The following is a 22,883-nucleotide window of genomic DNA, read 5'->3' on the forward strand; positions in this document are numbered from 1 at the left end:
TTGGACGCAGAGGATCATGGGATATGTAGTTTTGTGCATGTAGCTGTAGTACTTGCCGGTTAGAGACCAGTTTTGTGGCTGGAGGCTTGTACCAGTGTGCAGTGCTTGTACCAGTGTGCAGTGCTTGTACCAGTGTGTAGTGCTTGTACCAGTGTGCAGTGCTTGTGACAGTGTGCAGTGCTTGTGACAGTGTGTAGTGCTTGTGACAGCGTGTAGTGCTTCACTTAATACTTTTGAGTCAGTCACAATGAAAATTACACTGGGCAAAAATAGGGACGAAAACCCTCCACTGTACAAGGGGCAGCAAATAAACCAGCTTTGTATTAATTTGCTGGCACGTTTGGGTGAGGTCGCATATCATTGGCAGCAAGAGCAAGTAGGCCCCTCTGGCAGTAAAGAGGTAATGAAGCTTATCCTATTTAATGTCTGGAGGGCAGATGATGTGTTTAGGGGTGTGAGGGTGGTAAAAATGGTTGTGACATCTCCACACTGGGGGGGGGGGGGGGGGGGGGAGGGGGGATCATGTCTACCTCAGCCCATAAATGCAGCTCAAGAAATTTGAAAGTAGACCGTAAAATGATGCAGCTGCTCTGAATATGGCTCTTTGAGACTTGAGTTGTTGACCATTTGTATCTCTGGAGCGATAAGATAAATTACCATTGGATGTTGTAGGGTCTTTCAACACTACAATGCGAACCCACCAAAACTCAGTTTATTTTGTAGTTGGCCTTAGACCATCCTGACAGGCCCTGGAAAAGGTATGCATTGGAGCTTGGTTATATCATTAATTAATGTATTCTTTACAGGCATACCTCGGTTTAAGGACACTCACTTTAAGTACACTCGCAAGTAAGTACATCTCACTCAATAGGCAAATGGCAGCTCACGCATGCGCCTGTCAGCACGTCCTGAACAGCAATACCGGCTCCCTACCTGTACCGAAGCTGTGCGCAAGCGGGGAGACTATAGAGCCTGTTATACATGCGTTATTTACATCAGTTATGCACGTATATGACGATTGCTGTACAGTACATGCATCGATAAGTGGGAAAGGTAGTGCTTCACTTTAAGTACATTTTCGCTTTACATACATGCTCCGGTCCCATTGCGTATGTTAATGCGGGGTATGCCTGTACAGTAAAGTTAATTATAAATAGAGGATGTACTACAGCTATTTTATGAGCAGAGAAATCTATCCCCTCAGATATGAACCTCTCACTTTTATGGGGTAATTCAATATAAGCAGCCGATCACACCGCAATCAGCCAAAAAAAAACTATTAAAAATGTCCTTGTATTTTTACAGAAAGAATAAAGCGCCCAGAAACGTTGCACTTTGTAAGTATATGTGTCCAAACTGTTAACATCTTCTGGGACTCTGCTGAGTTATTGTTTTTTTTGTACACCCTGTGAGGGATACTCATTAAATATCAGCTACCAGGCTGCTTTAAAATTGGCTTTGGTTACATGTTTCTTTATTTATTTTTGTACTTGATGTATTGTTGAGTGCTGATCCATTTTCTTTACCCCTGTATTTTCACAGCCTAGATCAGGCCTGCACAACTCGTAACGTGAGAAGGGCCGAACTGCTCCAAGGAAAAAAAAATTGGGCCGCACGGGTAAAATCATCATCATCATCATCATCATCATCATCATCATCATCATCATCATCATCATCATCATCTCTCCTCCAGCACCTCATCATCATCATCCTCATATATCTCCCCCTCCCTATCTATCTCTCGTACCCCCCATCTCTCCCCCTCACCCACACACATAATACTCCCCCTCCACATCAAACACACAATACCCCCCTGCACACCACACACATCCCACCCCCCCTGCACACCACACACATCCCACCCCCCCTGCACCTCACATCCCTCTCCCCCTGCACCTCACATCATTCACCCCCCTGCACCTCCCATCATTCTCCCCCCTGCACCTCCCATCATTCTCCCCCCTGCACCTCACATCAACCCCCCCTACACCTCACATCAACCCCCCCTACACCTCACATCAACCCCCCCTGCACCTCACACCAACCCCCCTGCACCTCACATCAACCCCCCCCTGCATCTCACATCAACTCCCCCTGCACCTCACATCAACTCCCCCTGCACCTCACATCAACCCCCCTGCACCTCACATCAACCCCCCTGCACCTCACACTAACCCCCAGCACCTCACATTAACCCCCCTGCACCTCACATCAACCCCCCCTGCACCTCCCATCACTCTCCCCCTGCACCTCCCATCACTCTCCCCCTGCACCTCACATCTACTCCCACTGCACCTCACATCATTCTCCCCCCTGCACCTCACATCATTCTCCCCCCTGCACCTCCCATCACTCTCCTCCTGCACCTCACATCATTCTCCCCCCTGCACCTCCCATAATTCCCCCCTGCACCTCACATCACTCTCCCCCCCTGCACCTCACATCAACCCCCCCTGCACCTCACATCAACCCCCCCTGCACCTCACATCAACTCCCCCTCACCTCACATTAACCCCCCAGCACCTCACATCAAGCCCCCCAGCACCTCACATTAACCCCCCAGTACCTCACATCAAGCCCCCAGCACCTCACATTAACCCCCTAGCACCTCACATTAACCCCCCAGCACCTCACATTAACCCCCAGCACCTCTCATCAAGCCACCAGCACCTCACATTAACCCCCCAGCACCTCACATTAACCCCCCCAGCACCTCACATCAACCCCCCCCCTGCACTTCAAATCGCCCCCCCCTGCACTTCAAATCGCCCCCCCCTGCACTTCAAATCGCCCCCCCTGCACTTCAAATCGCCCCCCACTGCACTTCAAATCGCCCCCCCCTGCACTTCAAATCGCCACCCCTGCACTTCAAATCGCCCCCCCCTGCACTTCAAATCGCCCCCCCCCCCTGCACTTCAAATCGCCCCCCCCTGCACTTCAAATCGCCCCCCCCCTGCACTTCAAATCGCCCCCCCCCTGCACTTCAAGTCAACCCCCCCCCTGCACTTCAAGTCGGCCCCCCTGCACTTCAAGTTGGCCCCCCTGCACTTCAAATCGCCCGCTCCCCCCCTTCCCTACCCTACCTTGGTTTGCGGTGGAGGAGGTGGCGGCAGAGCAGGCAGGAGTGCACGCACGCTCTAGCAAGCAGCAGGCAGGAAGTGCCTCAATGCTAGAGTGCGCTGCTACCCTGCGAGGGGGAGAGCATGCTCGCGGGGGATGGTGACAGCGGACTCGTGGGGGATGGTGACAGCGGACTCGTGGGGGATGGTGACAGCGGACTCGTGGGGGATGGTGACAGCGGTCTCGCGGGGGGGCGGGGGGCGCGGGAGAGTGGACACGGGAGGGAGGAGGAGAGCAGAAAGCCGCCGCGGGCCGCACAGTAAATGCAGGCGGACCGCGGGTTGTGCAGGCCTGGCCTAGAGACAAATTGCATAGTTAGCACCATACTACTGTATAGTGTGAAAAGTCCTTGAACCTGTTGCTCAGCAACCTATTGAAGACTACTTTGGCGCTTGAAAGGAGTATGAAAAAACCATGTGAACAGAAGCATTTAAAATCTCCCTTAACAATTATTAAGTACACATATGCAAGCAGATATCCCTGATGTGATACATACATCATGAACAAATATCTGAAAAGGCCATAACAGGTTTGTTGTTGAAAAGTATTTATTTATAAAACAGTTTTCCAGGAAGAAATGCATTGAGAGTTACCTCCCGTTTTCAGTTTTTCTGTCCTGAGCACAGTTATGATAACAATACATAGTTACATTAAATATCATCTAAACATTTGTTTTGTTAAATAGAGTAACACGTGGATGGAACGGTTCATAAGATTGTAACAGTACATTCCTATCAATGGCTAAGCTGATTTTTAAATATGTATGTAAAAAACTGATGAACTTTATTTTCATTTTCTATCTAGAATCCAAACAGTTCGGATTTAAAGGAGGGGAGAGCAATTGAAAACTAGTATGTGCCAATTAACGGCAGAGGCATTAAGACCTGACTTGTAAGTTTACATGTGCTTTGCATTACATCTGATTTTCATCTGAACGTGGTTATTAACAATACACAGTGTTCGACAAACCTATACATTTGCTCGCCCCGGGCGAGTGGATTTAACCCCCGGGCGAGTAAATATTGGCCCAAGCAGCACACGTTTGGTACTAGGTGGCGAGTAGATTTTTTTGTGTGGCGAGTAGATTTTTTGGTGATTTGTCAACCACTGACAATACATGTCAAACTCTTCTCTTATATGATGAATACTGCTGTAAAATGTCTTCATAATGGGACTTAAGAAATAGGGATGAATTTTTACAGTGTTCCCCTGCCTACCACCACCGCACATTTCCAGTGTTACTATTAGACAAGGTCACAGCCATTGGAAACCGGTAGTCCTCTTGTATTCGAATTGCAGTACAAGCTCCTTATAGTATTTTAGTAAACAAAACGTCTCTGTTATCTGGGAAAGACTAAGCTAGGAGTGGCCAACTCCAGTCTTCATGACCACCAACAGGTCAGGTTTAAGGATATTCCTGCTTCAGCACCGGTGGGTCAATCAGTGGCTCAGTCAAGTGGAGGTTAACTCAGAGCCCAATACAGTTTAAACGTTAGTATCCTCAGAAGCTGGAGATTAAACAAAATATCCTTTGTAACACTAAAACAATGTTGGGGGAAAGAAGAGAGAGAGCAGGACATGCTCATAGGTTAAAATGCTAAAATGATATGAATTAAACTGGGGAATATATTTGTTAAAGTTATTGGAACCATGGCCACCTATACTAGTAAGATTTAAAAAGAAAAAATAGAGAGAGAGATATGTGTGTTTGTGTGTGTGTGTGTGTGTGTGTGTGTGTGTGTGTGTGTGTGTGTGTGTGTGTGTGTGTGTGTGTGTGTGTGTGTGTGTGTGTGTGTGTGTGTGTATACTGTATGAGAAAGAGAGAGAGAGAGAGATAATGGTACAGCTTTTAAACAAAGTCCTTTTTTGAAGGTTCCGTAGAAATGCAGTACATTAAAAACACTAAGTTATTATAAGTCTCAGTTATTTCATGTTTGTGTCATATTACATGTTCATAACCATGTTAGTGTGGGCTTGAATGCCCCATTACAAATACCTGAAAAGATGCAATTAAAGCTGCTTTTAATAAAGAACTCTGTCATTTATCAAATGTAGTAAATAGGGTTTTAAAAAACTTAAATACAGACCATAATATTAATAACTTCTGAGAAAATAACATATTAAATAAACCTCATAAATATTATTTTGCGTGATTTTTTTTCTCAATTACCCACTGGAGGATTTCACTGTAAAATATGTAAAATCAAGAACAAATATTCAGTTAAGTGATTTGAGATGAACTGGTCAAAGATAACATGCATACATGTCTCCAGAGTACCATGATTATCTTGGTATTTTTACACATGAATCCTAAACTGGTGTATTAGTGAATGTTTACAGCACTATAAAAGAAAAAGGTGCTGACAATAATAAAAGTAAAAATAAGTGCATTGGGGGTTATCATTAAACTGCAATAGTGCTGATAAACTGCTGATCGGGGTACCATTGCATGGAAACTCACATTAATACTAACTTCAACAGGCGTTTTCATGTGATAGTGTCCAGTCAGCACTTTCACAGTTTAATAAATAACTCCTATTGATTTATATCTGTGGTGTTTTTAAAGTTGTTGCCATAGCAGCTGTTTGTTTATTTACAAGTTGATTAACTGGTAAAATAATTTGAGGGTTCTATTATGACATCACATCTCAAGTCATGTGACAACCCATCATACAATATGTCATAATCACTGAGAACTAGCTGATGTGCTGTGTAGCACATTTTAAAAAATAATGAGTTGGGAAAACAATCTTTTTCAACTGGAGCAGATTACATTGAATTTAACTTGAGCAGATTTAAGTGATTTCTACCATAGCAGACATAGCCTAATGTTACAGCAAAAGCCCACCTATGGGGATGTGAGTATCTTCCTCTGTTCCTATAGAGACAATTTAGATCTTTTATATACAATTAGTCCATTGAAATGGGTGTTTTAATTACCTGTTAGGTTAAATGCTAAACTGGCCATTTCTACATGTATTAATTATTCTATATGTTATGTATCACATTTATGATGTAAATTAACACAAATCAGAGTGCCATGCATACGTGAAAACTGGAATTTTTGTCTTATTTGATCAGGTGACCAAAGACCAATGATTTGCTCCTAGAAAAAAAAAATGTCACTTTTCACATCTAATGTTGTGCATTCATAAAATCATTCTTAGATTATGCAATCTTTTGTTGTATCAGGTTGTAACTTATAAGTTTTGGGCTGCATATTTATCTTGTAAAATCATTTAGTTGTATTTTTCAGCCTATAAGGCTGAAATATGTCATCGCTGATGATGTCATAAAACACATTGTAATAATGGGGGAAGACTTGCCCATGTGAGTGTAACAACAAGCTAAAACTTCCAACGCTTCCACAACCTTGAAGAGGTATCTTATGTTTTTACAATAGCACTAATATACTGTAGGAAACATGTAGTGACTTATTAGTAATAGAGGCAAAATACAGTGTATCACTAACAATTAAACGATCACATATGTAAAGGGAATTTCATCTATGCAGTTCTTAAATTTACGTTCACACCATTTTGTGTATGGATTACCAAGAAGAGGTAAAGACATTGATAGTTGCTGCATTTTCAACCTCTATTCTGCATGTATGAAGGTATTTTTTTATTTAAACTTGCCTACACAAATACATTTCCTTACCAAAGAAAAATACGACACATTGCTGAGTGCATTTGGGGCCATATTAGGTCTGAGCAGAAAATAAAATATACTACATAACTATACTCTGTTTCAAAAACTTGTAATCTATAAAAAAATTTACTTGTATGCCAGGACCAATTTATGGTTTTATCCAATTAGCAGATTTGTTCCCATGAGTTCACTAAAAATTAAAATCCAGTCTTCACACATAATTGCACTATAATAATTTAAGCACTATACCCCATATTTGATCCCAAAATTTCAGATTTACGCTGCAAATTATCTCTTAAAACAGTCTCCTCAACATGGATTCATGTCTATTTTCATTTTATACTAAAGCCTTCATGTTAAAGTATAACCATGTGTTCTTGTTTTGCAAATTGCAACCTGTGGCAGCTGTTTTTTTCATGCTCAGTATCTCAGGAAGGGAAAATGACTGAACGATAGCAAAGACCGTTCTCATTAGAGCTGGATCTGAATCACAAAAAAGAAAAGGAAATCTACAGTACTTTTAGACATGCAGCATGGGATAGCTGCCTTCAGGGCCACTATTCTATATGCTCAGAAGCTGCTTCCCTGTGCTGTTAACACTTTAATTCCAGCCATTGAATGAAGATGAGCTCAATAATGGGGATGCAACTACACAACATTTTGAATAGTGCCTAAGTGGTGATTAATACACTGTTATGCAATTTGGTGCCATTTAGTGTATCTGATTTTTTTTAATGTAGAATAATGTTTCTTTTGTCTTTTCATCTTGATCCCATTCAGTTGCAAACATGTAAATTGATTTTTATTTTATGTTATACCTGTAATTTATATTCCTGCATCATTCTTACTTTGATAGATGCCTCCACACTTCACATAGAGCAGTTTGTAGTGTATATTTTGTGATATTTGATATTGTTCTTTTTACAGCCATTTGAGGGCCTAAACTGGCACAGATATTAAACCCACATTCCCAGTGTCAAAATGTCTGTGGCCATGTCACCCTCATCCTCTGTTCCAAGTGCTCAGCCCTAAATAGCAGAACATGTTTTATGATAATGTTAGCACACTTACCTACACGAAAGTGAAAATATCAGTTTCTTTTAAATTTCTTATAAAATGTCACCACTGTAGCAATCAACTGTAACTCACAAGAAAATAAAGTACATTTTGTATATATATATATATATATATATATATATATGACATTTTATAAGAAATTTAAAAGAAACTGATATTTTCACTTTCGTGTAGGTAAGTGTGCTAACATTATCATAAAACATGTTCTGCTATTTAGGGCTGAGCACTTGGAACAGAGGAGGAGGGTGACATGGCCACAGACATTTTGACACTGGGAATGTGGGTTTAATATCTGTGCCAGATACATGTGTATGTGTATATATATATATATACACATACACATACACTTTCTTGTGAGTTAGAGTTGATTGCTACAGTGGTGAAATTTCCTACCTGAGGAAGAGAGGAGAACTCACGAAAACTTGTTCTATGACAAACTGTTAGTCCAAATAAAAAAGGTATCACCTAATACTGAAGAACTAATTTATTCCGCACTATCGCAACTAGACTAACATGGCTATATATATATTTATATATATTTATATATATATTTATATACACACACACACAATACTACTGTATATTGCAATAGGCAAACACAAGGACAATTAAATAGGAGAAACGATCTCCAGTCTGGTACCTTCTGAGATTGGACACTATCACTCTTTATCACACAGGTACAGATTCATGGCATTCAAGTGTCTTTCAAAAGAATTACACAGACATAATGCATTAATAATAATTTGGTTTATTTGAGGTTTTCTGTATTCTGATTTGCCCTGATTTTACCATAAGCAACTGACATTAACATAATGAGTGATTGTTTTCCATTTTTATTAGGGCTCCCTTTATCAATTCCATCATTCCAAAGCCTCCCACAGCAGTGCAGCTCTGTGTCCGAAATGGAGGGAGGAACAACGCTCAGTCTCTCAATATAGGCATGTGGACATGCAGGTAGTATTGATATTCTTGAATAATAAGACATAAAACACCTAAGTTGCCATCCACCTTTCCATACCCAAGTATGTAGTCATGTTTTGTGGAGCCTTTCTGTATCTGAATCTGTATAAAAAATGGTAAATGGACAAAATGCGTAACGGAAGTAAGGCGCGTGCACAAACGCACGCACACTGCTGGCTAATCTCACAGCACTAAAAATTGTTGCTGAATATAACCAAACCTGCCACAGTACCCAGTAATTTTATACTCTCAAAAGTCTTTCATTCAAACAAAAACATCAAAATATAACTTAAATTTCAGAGACAAAATACAAAAGTTTCACTCAGAACCCCCCCCCCCGTCTTTTTAATTTTTTTTACAGGATGGGAACGGGGGTATTCCAGAGCTGAGCTGTGCTATTTTCTGCTCCGGGGCGCATCCTGCCCCTCCTGTTCCCAAGATACATATAGGAGAAGTTACTGGGTTTAACCCTTTGTGTGACAATTGTGTTCGCTGAGGACGGTAGAGTAGGGGTCCTCATCTTTGCTTCCACTTCCTGATAAATCCGGCTGTGGACCGCAGAACACGATCTCCACTCACATAAACTAGCTGTAAGATTATAACGTAGCTACTGTTATGGGGTCTCGAGTGCCAGACCCCATGACGCAGAAGCTACATCTATAGGGCAACGAAAGGGTTCAATCTCCCTCGAGGGGAAATAAAATTGCGGATCATTCAGTTGCGACTTTCTATTGGACAGCCATTTACAGGCAGGAAGTAATACTGTTAACTTTGCCGGTAAGGATCTCTGAACCCTGGGGGTCTCCTTAAAACAGTGCAGCAGTAGAGGGCCCCCCTTGCTACAATCCTGAAAAAAAGGGCTTTTGTTTAGGAGCTATTGCTACTTTAATTTCTCGGCACAAGAATTTTGCTGTCAAATGATTTTGTAGGACAGGCTTTCCAAGGAGAAAAAAAAAAACAACACAAAATGGTTACTTGTTTCATGTGTTTTTCTTAAAAAAAAAAAACAGTTTTTCATTTAAGAATGCTGCATTTTTTTAAATAATGTTTACTGTACTTCAAGGGGAGGATAGAGTAGACTGGCAGGAAAGAATAACAAAGTGGATTTTGTCAGACATTGCATTTAGACCTGATGCACATTCTTCTATTTCAGTGTTGGGAGACCATGGGGCTATTCATTAAACTGGTAGTGGTGATCAGGGCACTATCACACAGACACTCTCATTGACTTCCTCCATGAAGACCTTAGGGTTGCCCTCCTCTTCTGTTCCAAGTCCTCCCTGAGAGTCATAGCAGTGATCAGCATTAAACACACATAAAAAATGTATGATCTTCCTGGAATGCTATAAGGACCAGCCATGTACCAAATCCCATCATGTTTCTTATGTCACAAGGTTGAATTGTGAAACGAATGTCAAAAATTCCAGGGCATCTGTTACACAATTACACAGTTGACTACGGTACTTTCACTTTTTGCAAATCCAATATTCAATCAAGCACTATAGCCATTAAACTGCCATTTACTTTAATGGCTTTTCCCTTACAATAGTGCCCTGATTGGCACTATCGCAGGTTTACGCATACAGTAACCCATTATGTCTTACAATATATGAAGAAGTAGCTGACTGGTAAAACTACTACCACTCAAGTGGGTAAACCTGGTTTGAGTACCAGCAAAATTGATGTGAATTATTTGTTATTTAATTAAGAAATGGCTTGAAATAAAAATATGTATTAAAAATGTTTTCTGTTTATTTAGCTACAACATTGCACCATTCCATGTTTCTGGGAAAATCAGCCAGTCGGTTGTGTGAAGATCAGTTGTCTCTTTTATCATACCAAGCCCCGTACTATTAATGGCCTTTTTCTGCCCCCCACGAGCAGTAAGTATGCCATTTTCTGATGTGTTTTGGGGTTATTACCCTATGTTAGTATGGCTGCTTATGCCCTGTCCACAATTAAAATGAAATCTAAGTACAGGCATACTCCGCATTAACGTACGCAATGGGACCGGAGAATGTATGTAAAGCGAAAATGTACTTAAAGTGAAGCACTACCTTTTTCCCACTTATCGATGCATGTACTGTACTGCGATCGTCATATATGTGCATAACTGGTGTAAATAACACATGTGTAACAGTCTCTATAGTCTCCCCGCTTGCGCACAGCTTCGGTACAGGTAGGGACCTGGTATTGCTGTTCAGGACGTGCTGACAGGCGCATGCGTGAGCTGCAGTTTGCCTATTGAGTGATATGTACTTACTCACGAGTGTACTTAAAGTGAGTGTCCTTACACCGGGGTATGCCTGTACATGTTTCTCAAAGGGGTTCAAATAATGTTGCTGTCTAGAACATAGCAAAGCAATAATTTGCTCCACTGTAGCAATACAATATATTAAATGATCCCTTTTATACTGTGTTGACCTTTTTTGGATTCTCCATTGTTCAGATATCATGGCCAAAGCAGATACCCAAGAAAGGGTGGAACCATGTCCAAAGATTGAGGATTTTCAGAAAAAACAGAATGTATGCAGACCAATCCATCCTCCTCTAATCATAACTATAAATCTATCTGAAGAGGATGATGAAGAAGAGGAAGATAATAGCTGTAAATATATTTTACATTTAGTACAAAAGCCATCTAAAAAATCAAATAGCTTTGTTCTGATTAGATTACTTGTAAGATTGTTTTCTACCTTCAGTGTTATTTTTCCTATTAATATTTTACAGATTTGTATAGAAAAGGTTTTTTTTTCATTCACATAACAACGTTTTTCCTGTCCCAAATGCTTAGGTGCGTTACAAGTGTAGATTTAAAGGATTCCATGTTTCAGTAAACAAACCTTGCACCTTTATGTAGGATTCAGCCGGCAGTATTGTACAGCTTGTACCATAAATATTTAAACCGGGATGGAACTGAAATGTTCTAATATAAAATATAGATTAGCCTTTAATTACTAGCTGCACACAAAGCATTTAATACTTTGTATACATAAGTTATAAAGTAATTGCATATGAAATCTGATTAGTAGAATATGTCATTTTTAGTGTAATGTACTTGTTGCATTCTTCATTTGTATATACTCAGACATTATGATTTTGTACTACTTACTAAGTATACAGATAATATGGTGATGATTGTTGACAAACACATTATTACAAATCTAGATTAAAGACCCTGAAACAAAAGACCTGCAAGAGCTACAACCGCATACACAAAAACGAATTTGAATTTTATTAATATAAAATTCATTACTTAACATTTAAATTGCAGAATTTGGTACTTAATGAATTTTGTAATGAGTTCTGTATAACACATTACAAATGATTCAGACAGCAATACATTTTTATCTTAATGAACACAAAAAAGTTTTCCTCCCGGATTAAATTGTAATAGTAAATTCCTTAGAATCAAAATATTCTTTTCATATGATAAACAGGTATGGGAATATAACTACATCCAGGCATTGGTAATGAGGTCTAGATGTATCTGTGAAAAAAATCTCTGTTTATCTCCTGTCCCATGGCTCCCTTCTTGCCTCTTTTTGTTAATCTGTGCCCCCTCCCTCATCATTTGAATTGCTTTCTTCATCATCTTTGAAAAATATTCTACGTGCCATCTCACACATCCATTTGAGATTGGTGTTGCTATGGAAATGGCAGTGTAAGATACTGTTGCCAACGACATACATTTTCCTTGATAGTGGAATCAATGTTTCAGCCCTTCAAGATATTGGAATGTCTGTTCCACTATAATATATGTTATTATTTTGCAACATTATATTTAGGTTTAAATTAAAGCGGATTCCTTGCACACTATTTATTATTTGCAGTTGCTTGAGTGCCTTTAAAAAAAGTGACCCTATACCTAATTGCAAGAAATTCTATACAGGCAGTCCTCGTTTAACAACGCTTCGTTTTACAACGAATGGCTTATCCAACGCTATGCAATGCATACCTGTGTTCATTTTTACAACGCCAAAATGGCTTATCCAACACTCTTACGACGCTTTGCAAAGTTGTTTATGTGTATATAATATATATATATATATATATATATATATATATATATATATATATATATATATACATATATATATTATACTATATTATACTATATAATATATTATATATTTATATTATATTATATATTATGTTATATTATATATATATAATACAGTATATGCACTATATAATTTGTGTGTGCTGCATATCTTATTATCTGCGTAAAATATTTTGTGTATTTTAGCATTAAAATGCCTTCAGAAACGGAACCTTTCATTTAAACAGTGTTCCTATGGGAAAACGTGTTTCGCTTTACAACGTTTCGCTATCCAATGCCATTTTGAGTAACGCATTGTGTAGGATAACCGAGGACTGCCTGTACCTCGTAACCAATGCAGAATTTATCTTAGGACAGAAAGAGGTTGAGCCTTTTCAAATAGATTTATTTTTCTTTAAAACAAAAAAAAGGCACGGTGTCCAAGTTTTTCAGGAGACGCGTTTAGCGCATGAAAACAGAGCCTCACTACGTGCTCAGTCTATCTCAGAAGCGGACTACATTACCTGCAGCTAGCCTTTGACCAAAAGGGACATTGAGGAGCTTTTTTTGATAACATTAAGATAGTGTTCCAGCTAGAACTTAAAAAGCCCGCTGAATGATAAGACTTGAAATTACTTCTCCTGGTGAGAGGACAACACTCTTGAAAACAGATTAACCCAAAGTTATTATTTCTCAAAACATAACCGACCAAGACGTCTCCCTACTTCAATCGCAAGTTTCTGATTTACTGAAAAGACAAGAGGACTCTTAAAATAGGGCTTGTTAAAACAATTTATGTATCGGTTATATCCTTACTTTCTGTGGGATTTTTGACATATCTGTAGAGCATTGAGGTCTATATCATTTAATGGTAAAAATCCACAAGACAATTGTCTTATTTCGCTTCTATATAACCAACCTATTCTATCGTCAATCAGATCTAAGTCCACCATCACTTTCGCAGAGACCCAACTCTTGAGTTGTCATTGATCTAGCACCAACTACACTTAGGCTGAGTTCAGCGTGGTTACTACGCGACGTGCGCGCGCACGTTCGGGACAAAGTTGTGAAAGAGAATACCTGTTTTCAGAGTAGAAACGACCCTTGGCGGCAAAGTACAGCGTTGACGCTGCTACATTTTGCCGACACAACCAAAATGGATTTTTCGGGCTGCAGTCGCATCACGTGATGTAAGAGTAACACGTTGATGTAACATGTGAGAGTAACACGTTCGCCACGCCCCCGCCACTCCCCCAAACACCGCTCCTGCAACTAAGGCTTAGGCTGGGGCCATGGTGCCTTCGCCCATGCGGAGGCGTGCGTGGCCGTGACGTCACCCTCTTGAAGCGGGTGCTTTTTTTTTGGCCATTGGCCGCGTGCCGTCTGTGGGTGTGTCTAGGGGTGTGCCAATGACGCCACTGAGCTGGTTCGCCCTCATTGGGCGAACCACTCACATGACCGTCCTGCCGCGCAAAAAAAATCAGTTTGAACTGATGCCCCACGCCAACACAGCCCCAGCCTCACATGCCGATGTAGCTTTAAACAAAACGCAGATATTCTTCAGGATAATAATATAAACTTTAAGTGAGGGTTTCTTTTTAAATTGACCACATTTAGCAATGAGATATAGGTCTTATTGAATGATCTTGATGATCTCGCTGTCTTTTTGGAAAGAATGGAGCTGCATCTTATGCATATCCCTGAACCTAGAGGAATTTAGGCTTCCAAGCTAACCTGATCTAATAGGTGTCTGCCAAAAGTCACACATCAGACAGGAGGAATTTCTCAATTACTTAATCAACAAGAGAAGCACATATGACTGGTATGTTCCTGCGGTGCACCCAACTTACCATGGTAGCGCTCCCTTCCTCAGGAGCTGCAGTGTTCCAGCTTCCTGACCACCTGTAGCCTTCGGTTAGCCAGATCTCCGCTAAGAGATGTTTTTGCCTTCGTATCTTAAAACTCAAAACACATTGCAAAACACGTTTTCTCCTGTTTTAATACCCATTCTGTCTTTTTGTGCAAGGCTTTCTCTCATTTACAGGTTCAGGCCATTAATTAGGCTTAAGATCTCTGTTAAATGTAAGGCCTAAGTTTGTTACAATTTAAGCCTGCTTGTCCACCTCATAACCCTCCCCGAACTGCCATGCACACCCCGTCGAGCCAGCCATGCCAACCCCTTATTTACACCTGCATATCAAGAATTCTGGGGCTAGGTCTAGCCTGCACTGTTTCCCCTTGTTACCCCCTCACCCCACCCACCCCCCTTCCTACTTATGTTTTTCTTATTACTTGAGTTAATTACAAGGCTGTTTAGTGCCCTCAGAATAGCTCAAAACCACTCTTAATTATATTCTATTGTAAAAGTTATATCGTGGTTATCTGTTTTGCATGGTAAGTGCACTTTTACTTATTGCTCTGAGAAAAGCTGTAGAATTTATATTTTGACTCTTCCTCCCTAAAATAATTAATATGGCTGGTCCTGAATAACAGGTCAATAAACTCTATTATATTTATTTGATTAAACTAATTCTTTGATTTATATTTATTTCAATTTGTACTATATATGTTTTTGATCTGTTTCCATATTTCTATTTGTATAAAAGGACGCTTCAAAATCTTTGTACATACATAAGTAAGCCTTGTTCTTGTATTCAGTAGAGAATTGCGAACTGAGAACAAAGACATCAGAGGAAATAGAAGAAGAAAGGACAATAATGGAAATGTGCTGCAAAGCAGGTAGTTATTTAGATGTTGAGTGGTTAACATCAGGTATTCTGTAAACTAGGTTAATAGCACTTTCCTTTTTTTCTCCAGGAGAGTATTATAAAATTCAGTTTTCTCAGGAGATCTACAGTAGAAAAAGCTCTATATCAAAAGAAATTGAGCTAAAGGTTCAAAATTCATTGGAAGCTAGCAGAGACTTGCAGGAAGGTATTATTTATTGCTTTTATTTGGGATTTTTTTTCTTTATTACTGAATGGTATCTTGTGCTTGACTGCTAAGGTTTTTATCATCTCTATGCTATTGGCAGTGCACTGAACTAACAAGTAGCGATGGGAGAAAAAGTAACGCCTATAGTGGTGAGTGTCATGGTATTATAACATGACCAGGCAGTGTCCTAACTTTATTATTTTCATAATTTAATAAGGTGACATCTATCGGAAAAGGAATCTATTACATTCAAGTATACATCTACAGTATTACGTTTTTATGAATGATTTCATCACAGTAATTTTCAGTTCAGGCATTTCACGTCAATACACTTAAATACAGGAGAATTATGTGTCCCAACAGACTTTTCCAGGACAGCGGGACATGTCAATGCAATAAGGGACAATCTCATATATACGGGATGTCTAGCAACCCTAGATCTAGGCTCTCTATAAAGTAATTATTTATGTGGAAATAAAAATGATGACCATGACATAACTGTGGTAGTATCATAAGCAGGATTACTTGCCACATGCCACAGCACAAGTACTTACATCAAAATAAGTAGCTTAGTGGTATGAGCACATCATTGAAATAGGTGAACCCTATACTAATCCCTGTGTCAATTTGCAATAGTTCCATTGACTTAAAGCTGCAGTTAAAGAAGCCGTTAAAAAAGAAATATATATTTCTCCCTTCAATATGTGCATCTATACAATCTGCACACTGACAAGTGATTAGCTAAGCTGCAGATCGATCCGTTATCCAGTAATCGATCGCTTGCTCCGGGTTATTTAATTGAGTTCTTGCACAGCATTCTGAGCAATGTAGTCCTGGAATATGATTGACTGGGCAGTTACTAGATACAATTGGTGCACTGCCAGAAAGAGGGTGGGGCTCAAGAGCTAGAGCCTATCAGAAGGGGAAGGGGGCTGTCACTTTGGAAATGCTTCCTACATTAGAAACATTCAAAATGTATTTAAAACATTTTTTTTAAAAACATTTTAAATGCTACAAGTATTTTCTCATAGTACAGAACTGATTTATTAAAAACAAACAAAAAAACATGTAGGATATTGCTTGAACTGCTGCCTTAAATAGAATGGGTCCACAGGTAGTTTATCTTGGGTAACAAAGCCCATTTTCATTTCACACTTCAATCTAGGAAATAAAAAACAAAAATAGCAGCAACTGATTACTGTAACTAAATAAAACCCCCAATAATATATGGAATTATTAGAAACAGCTACACCATAATTATTAAATGGGTGAATTCAATATTTTTCTTGGATCTACATCTCCATAAATTATTAGTGACTCAAAGATACACTTACCCTTGTTAATGAACAATTAACTTTGTCAAAATCATATATTGTTTGAATAGGGGATGGCCTTACAGTTCCAACAAAATTAGATCTTGAAAGAGAGAGAAAAATATCAGTATCATCCAATGAATATATCAAGACAAACATTGATTCTTTTGCGAAAGGAGGTGAGTTTCTTTATTTTAAATGGTATCTTTCTACAACTTGAGGACTACAATAATACCAGAATATTTACTTTAAAGCCCATGTTTTTGAAGTGTTGCTATGTAATAAGAGTAACTAAGCATTTGGTAGCCCCATAGTACTTCCACAGGCACACGCATTTATCATAACGCCCTACTACGGTCTCTGTAAACTCCGCATTTTATGATTGAAGTACTTATTTTCATTATATCTCATATTGTTTTGTTGTGTCTACAGTATTACCGCCGTTAAGTGCTATATACATGGATGGCTTTACAAACGTATACATACATACTTTATGGCAAACCACCACTTGGCAAATACAGGCTGAAATGGCTGATTTTATCAGTATTATACAATAAAGGGAGTAGACATAATGTTAAGTTATTTGCAGAACTTTATTTTAGTCCTTTTACTGACCTAAATTCACCATGGAATTTAGCACCTGTCAAAAGTGGCTACTGCCACTACTGTAGGGAATCAACACACCTACTATTGTGACAAACCAACTGTACATAAAAAGACCACTCATTTAAAATCATTAAATTATGAACTAAAAATTGCACTGTCGGTTGTAAAGATTCAGCAAGTATAATTTGCTATCAATTGTAGTTATACATGGGCAGCAGATTTAATTGTGTGAAATTAATTAGAAAAATGTTATAGGTTAGGCAAGATATGTGCATTTTAAATCATTGAAGTAGACCGTACAAAATGAACACACATTACACTAATCTATATTTGCATACTAAACAAAAATCTGAATTGCAAATATGAGATATAGATGTGTGTGTGAACTGGTGTCATGTGAGCAACAGTGAAAGAAAAACAGCAGTACAGTATAAGTTTGAAAGAGGTAAATTACAATTTCTTGGGGTATTGTACAAAGCAAGATGAACATATTTGTTTCTTTCTCTTCTTAAATTGTATTATTCCCTTTACTTTTGTGATTGTGTGAGACAAACTTCTGAGCAGGCAATCAGATTTCAGATAGGTAAAACATCTCCTCTTGTCTATATAAAAGAGCTCTCTATTCTGCTTTGGTAAGGGATTTACCTTGAATCAAACATTCATCTCACCGATGTCTCTCAGGGGAACTGCTCCCTTCCAGTGCCAGGTAGCCAGAAGAAAGGTGATTTAACTCCTGATGGAGTATCAGTCATGAATTTAGTAACAAAGTTTCCCTAACTGTTTATGTTAAAATGACAGGATGGGTGTAATGAATGGGTGCAGGTACCCAGAGGTGTATATTAAGCTTCAAAGTCAAGTAATATAACCTCCCTGAAACCCAGAGACCATGGGGCACAAGCCTACCGGCCAGTCAGATCTAGATTTACTCTCAGATTAAAGGAGTATGAGGTATAAGAATTTGTATTTGAGACACACAAGGGTAGACTTAACTGGGTGCACTGTGTTTGTGTAGGTCTCAAAGGACTTTGTATGGTAATGTATAAGTTCTCTGTTTTACTCATGTTTATACTATAAATTGTTTGATCTTGTTGGTACTGTATTACCTTTCATGAGCTTTCCCCCCATTTTTGTACACGTTTGGCTAAATTGGATTTTTGTTCATTTGGAAATTCTTCTGAGGGCACCAGGTTTTCCTGTGATGTAAAAACGAAAAAAGAAACAGCGCAAAAAACCTCATAGTGTAGCATATAAAATTATATTGTGATATAAAACAGATTTAAAAATTACTAGCAGGACATGTATATGGACATGTTACCAATCAGCAACAACTGGTAGGTTAACGATCACCGGGTGGAATCTCCTCTCACGTCTCCCGTAAGTAGTCCCAGCAACGCTCCACTCGCTCAGCACAGCCTCCACTGAGTGCGCGCGTTGATGACGTCATCAGATCAGGGATCCCTAACAAAGTACATTATATGGATTAAGAGGGCACATTCCTAGCACTACCCGCTGTGGCTTTATCCTATCCGCCATTCTCTTCATACTGGGACAATCTCCGGTTATCCCCTGTACTCTTCTTGCTGGCCGAGACTGCGTGAGACATCCGTTGGCGCCTTCTGATGACGTCATCAACGCGCGCACTCAGTGGATGCCGTGCACGCTAATCGACGCCAAGGAACCAGAGGGAAAGCTAACCTTCCCGCAGCAGTTGCTGTACCCATGCCGTGTAGCAGCTGACTTCTACCTGAGCGAGTGAAGCGTTGCTGGGACTACTTACGGGAGACGTGAGAGGAGATTCCACCCGGTGATCGCTACTAACCTACCAGTTGTTGCTGATTGGTAACATGTCCATATACATGTCCTGCTAGTAATTTTTAAATCTGATGTATGTGCAATACTCACCTGTTTTATATCACAATATAATTTTATATGCTACACTATGAGGTTTTTTGCGCTGTTTCTTTTTTCGTTTTTCCTCTAGCACTTGGTTTGTGGAGCCATTCCACGAATACAGCAGCACAAACCTCACATTTAAAGTAACAGGTTTATTTTTTACTTAATATTCACCATTAAGCACTTTATTCATGATTATAAGAGCGCAGTTCACTTTCTGTTTCTTTCCTGTGGTGTAACTGCTAAATTAATTCTGCTTGTGGTGGCAAAATGAGGGTTTTGGGTCTGCGTGGAGTTGAGTGACACAACTTCGCGACCGGTTGTTGATAACCCTTTTAACACACACACACACGGGTACGTGACAGAGCTCTTCTGAGCCCTGAGTTTTTGATAATTGTTTTGTATCTCAGCCGTTTCCAATTCTTGAATTATCGAGCCCAGAAAAACAAGTTCTCAGGAATGCATTAAAGTGGCTGCCAGTAACTGCCAGAAAACCTCAAAGCAAAAAAACATTTAAAACATTACCACATACTTTCATTTTTATTTTTATTTATTTTTTAAGAAAAAGGGGTATGCTTGAAGTGTGCATCAAAACATGAGTTTTGCTCAAAATTCATTTTGGATAGCAGAGCTATAAAATGCATTTTAGATTGCACCCTGAAGGAAAACCATTTTCCTCGCCTAGGCTTCAGAACTGAGAGGAACCTTTCCTCTGCCAAGAAAGCTGAAGGACTTGTGACTGGATACACATCTGCACCATATTGCAGCAGACTTCCCCGGGAAGCTTTCACGCACTGCCACTTGTTATCTCTATCTTGATGAACTTACAGGCCCGGGAATACGAAAGAAATGAAACGTAACGCAAGTTAGGTTTCAAATCCTTTGTCTCAATTTATTACTCATATAGTAATGACTTTTATACCAGAAAAAGAAGATACTGATTAGAGGCGTAACATAGGCGTAGCATAGGCGTAACCTGGGTGTGTCTTGGGTGTAGCTTTGATTAGAGGCGTGATTTAGGGGCAGGACATATTAGTGGCATGATTTTGGGACGTGTTTCTCCCAATACAAGCAATCTCTGAATACATAGCTTATTCATTGTCTGTTATCAAAAGAGACCTTGAATCTCTAGCAACTAAGTTATACTATTTTGCCTCTTTCAGAGAACCAGTCTTTTGTATATTTGACTAAAAAAGCAGGAAACTGACAATACAAAAAGTATCTTAGCAATATCCTGAGCAGGGAGAAAGGAAATGTAATTTGGCAGAAACTGAGTGCATTAGGAATTATATTTCAGCAAAAGCTGACTACAGAATCTTAATTATGAACAGACAACATGGATGCTTAACACAAGTGCAGATTCTGGCCTGACCTACTGGTCCTAACAATTCCCTCCTTTTTGTTCTCCTAAAAGAACAAATACCCTTACTTGGTACTCTTCTCTATGACTATGGCCTTGTAGTGACCAATAGAAACATATACAGGTAAACCCCGTTATAACGCGGTCCTCGGGGTCCACCCCGAGACCACCGCGTTAGTAACGGGGTCGCGCTAATTTTTTTTAAAAATGGCCGCCGCATCAGCGCATATTCACCCCGCGGTCCCGGCTTCCCCCTGTCACCGCGTGACAGGAGATGGGAGGGGGGATGCCCCTCCGTTTTCAGCTTCCCCTGTCACCGCGGGACAGGAGATGGGAGGGGGGATGCCCCTCCGGTCCCGGCTTCGGGTTCCCCGTCACCGCGGGACAGGAGATGGGAGGGGGGATGCCCCTCCGGCTTCAGCTTCCCCTGTCACCGCGTGACAGGAGATGGGAGGGGGGATGCCCCTCCGGCTTCGGCTTCAGCTTCCCCTGTCACCGCGTGACAGGAGATGGGAGGGGGGATGCCCCTCCGGTTCTGGCTTCCCCTGTCACCGCGTGACAGGAGATGGAAGGGGGGATTCCCCTCCGGCTTCAGCTTCCCCTGTCACCGCGTGACAGGAGATGGGAGGGGGGATTCCCCTCCGGTCCGGCTTCCCCCCGCCGCAGCACAGGGCCCTCGCGCCGCAATACAGGGCCCCCTGGCCCCGCCGTAGCACAGGGTCGTCCTGCCACCTCCCCCATGCCCCCCCGCGCTGCACCGGGCCATCCCACCAGCCCCCACAGCATCGGGGGCCCCCGCAGCATCGGGGGCCCCCGCAGCCATCATCCCCCTCCACCACAGCACCACCCCCACTGGCACGCCCCCCCCCCTGCAGCCACATGCCTCACCAATCATCCCCAAGGTAAGGCTGATTTATGTATATGTGTATTCGGAGGTATGTGTGCAGTGTGTGTGCAGTGTGCAGTGTGCAGTGTGTGTCAGTGTGAGCAGTGTGTGTGCAGTGTGCAGTGTGTGCAGTGTGTCAGTGTGAGTGCAGTGTGCAGTGTGTGTCAGTGTGAGCAGTGTGCAGTGTGCAGTGTGTGTCAGTGTGAGCAGTGTGTGTGCAGTGTGCAGTGTGAGCAATGAGCAGTGTGTCAGTGTGTGCAGTGTTAGCAATGTGCAGTGTGTGTCAGTGTGAGCAATGAGCAGTGTGTGTGCAGTGAGCAGTGTGTGTGTGCAATGTGTGCAGTGAGAGTGTGTGCAGTGTGTGCAGTGTGTGCAGTGTGTGCAGTGTGCAAAAAAAAAAAATTAAATTTAAAAAAAAATTATTATTTTTTTTTTAAAAACGGGAGCCACGGGAAAACCGCGTTATAACCGAATCGCGGTATAACGAGGCGCGTTATAACGGGGTTTACCTGTATATATATATATATATAACATTAAATAATTCTATAGATTAGAAAATTACTTACGTCTCAATATTGCACATAATTTAAGGGTCATCTATTTGTGAGAATTGGTGGGGGCTAATTTCTGCTAAGAGCGACTGCACAAACATTCTTCTTGCACGCATCTTTCATACTGCATTTACTCAGAATGGCAAAACGGACCAAGATGGCTGCTATGGTCAAAATGGCTGACTTGTGATCCTTTCCTTGTGGTTGACTCACGGCCCTTGGTGACCTCCCACCTTCCTCATATCCAGTCTTCTCAGTCCCCCCATATCCTTAAGAGACAGTCTATTTAAAGAACAGAACAGTTAACCATTTCATAGTCCGGCTGGACCAAGATGGCCAAGTTGTGCATGACTTCATTGCTTTCTTTTCTGGCCATTATATCAGCCCAGTTGATTTCTTCTTCGGTCTCTTCTGGGGGACTGGCGACATCATCACCACAGAGAAGCATAGCGTCGGTGGGGGTTGCAACGCACTTCTGGATCAGAGTTTT

General features: G+C 40.7%; 1 protein-coding gene across 7 annotated transcripts in view; it reads left to right on the forward strand.

Moving 5' to 3' along the window:
- The first annotated feature begins 22 nt into the window (after positions 1-22).
- Positions 23-22,883, forward strand: part of C5H12orf50 (chromosome 5 C12orf50 homolog) — a 58,584-nt gene continuing 35,723 nt past the window's right edge. The window contains exons 1-11 of one of the 7 annotated variants that reach the window (XM_075600475.1): positions 23-400; positions 807-849; positions 1,306-1,337; positions 1,543-1,618; positions 3,925-4,011; positions 8,689-8,802; positions 10,568-10,691; positions 11,258-11,416; positions 15,509-15,589; positions 15,668-15,784; positions 17,169-17,276. In XM_075600475.1, coding sequence (XP_075456590.1) covers positions 8,797-8,802; positions 10,568-10,691; positions 11,258-11,416; positions 15,509-15,589; positions 15,668-15,784; positions 17,169-17,276 — 595 coding nt within the window. In that variant the 5' untranslated portion in view covers positions 23-400; positions 807-849; positions 1,306-1,337; ... (1 more) ...; positions 3,925-4,011; positions 8,689-8,796. Of the gene's footprint in view, positions 401-806; positions 850-1,305; positions 1,338-1,542; positions 1,619-3,924; positions 4,012-6,396; positions 6,502-6,543; positions 6,684-8,688; positions 8,803-10,567; positions 10,692-11,257; positions 11,417-15,508; positions 15,590-15,667; positions 15,785-17,168; positions 17,277-22,883 lie in introns of those variants that run through there. The other 6 variants (XM_075600477.1, XM_075600476.1, XM_075600479.1 and 3 more) reach the window with 6 other exon arrangements.

This window comes from Ascaphus truei, chromosome 5 (genome assembly GCF_040206685.1).
Source record: "Ascaphus truei isolate aAscTru1 chromosome 5, aAscTru1.hap1, whole genome shotgun sequence".
NCBI classification, from domain to species: Eukaryota; Metazoa; Chordata; class Amphibia; order Anura; family Ascaphidae; genus Ascaphus; species Ascaphus truei.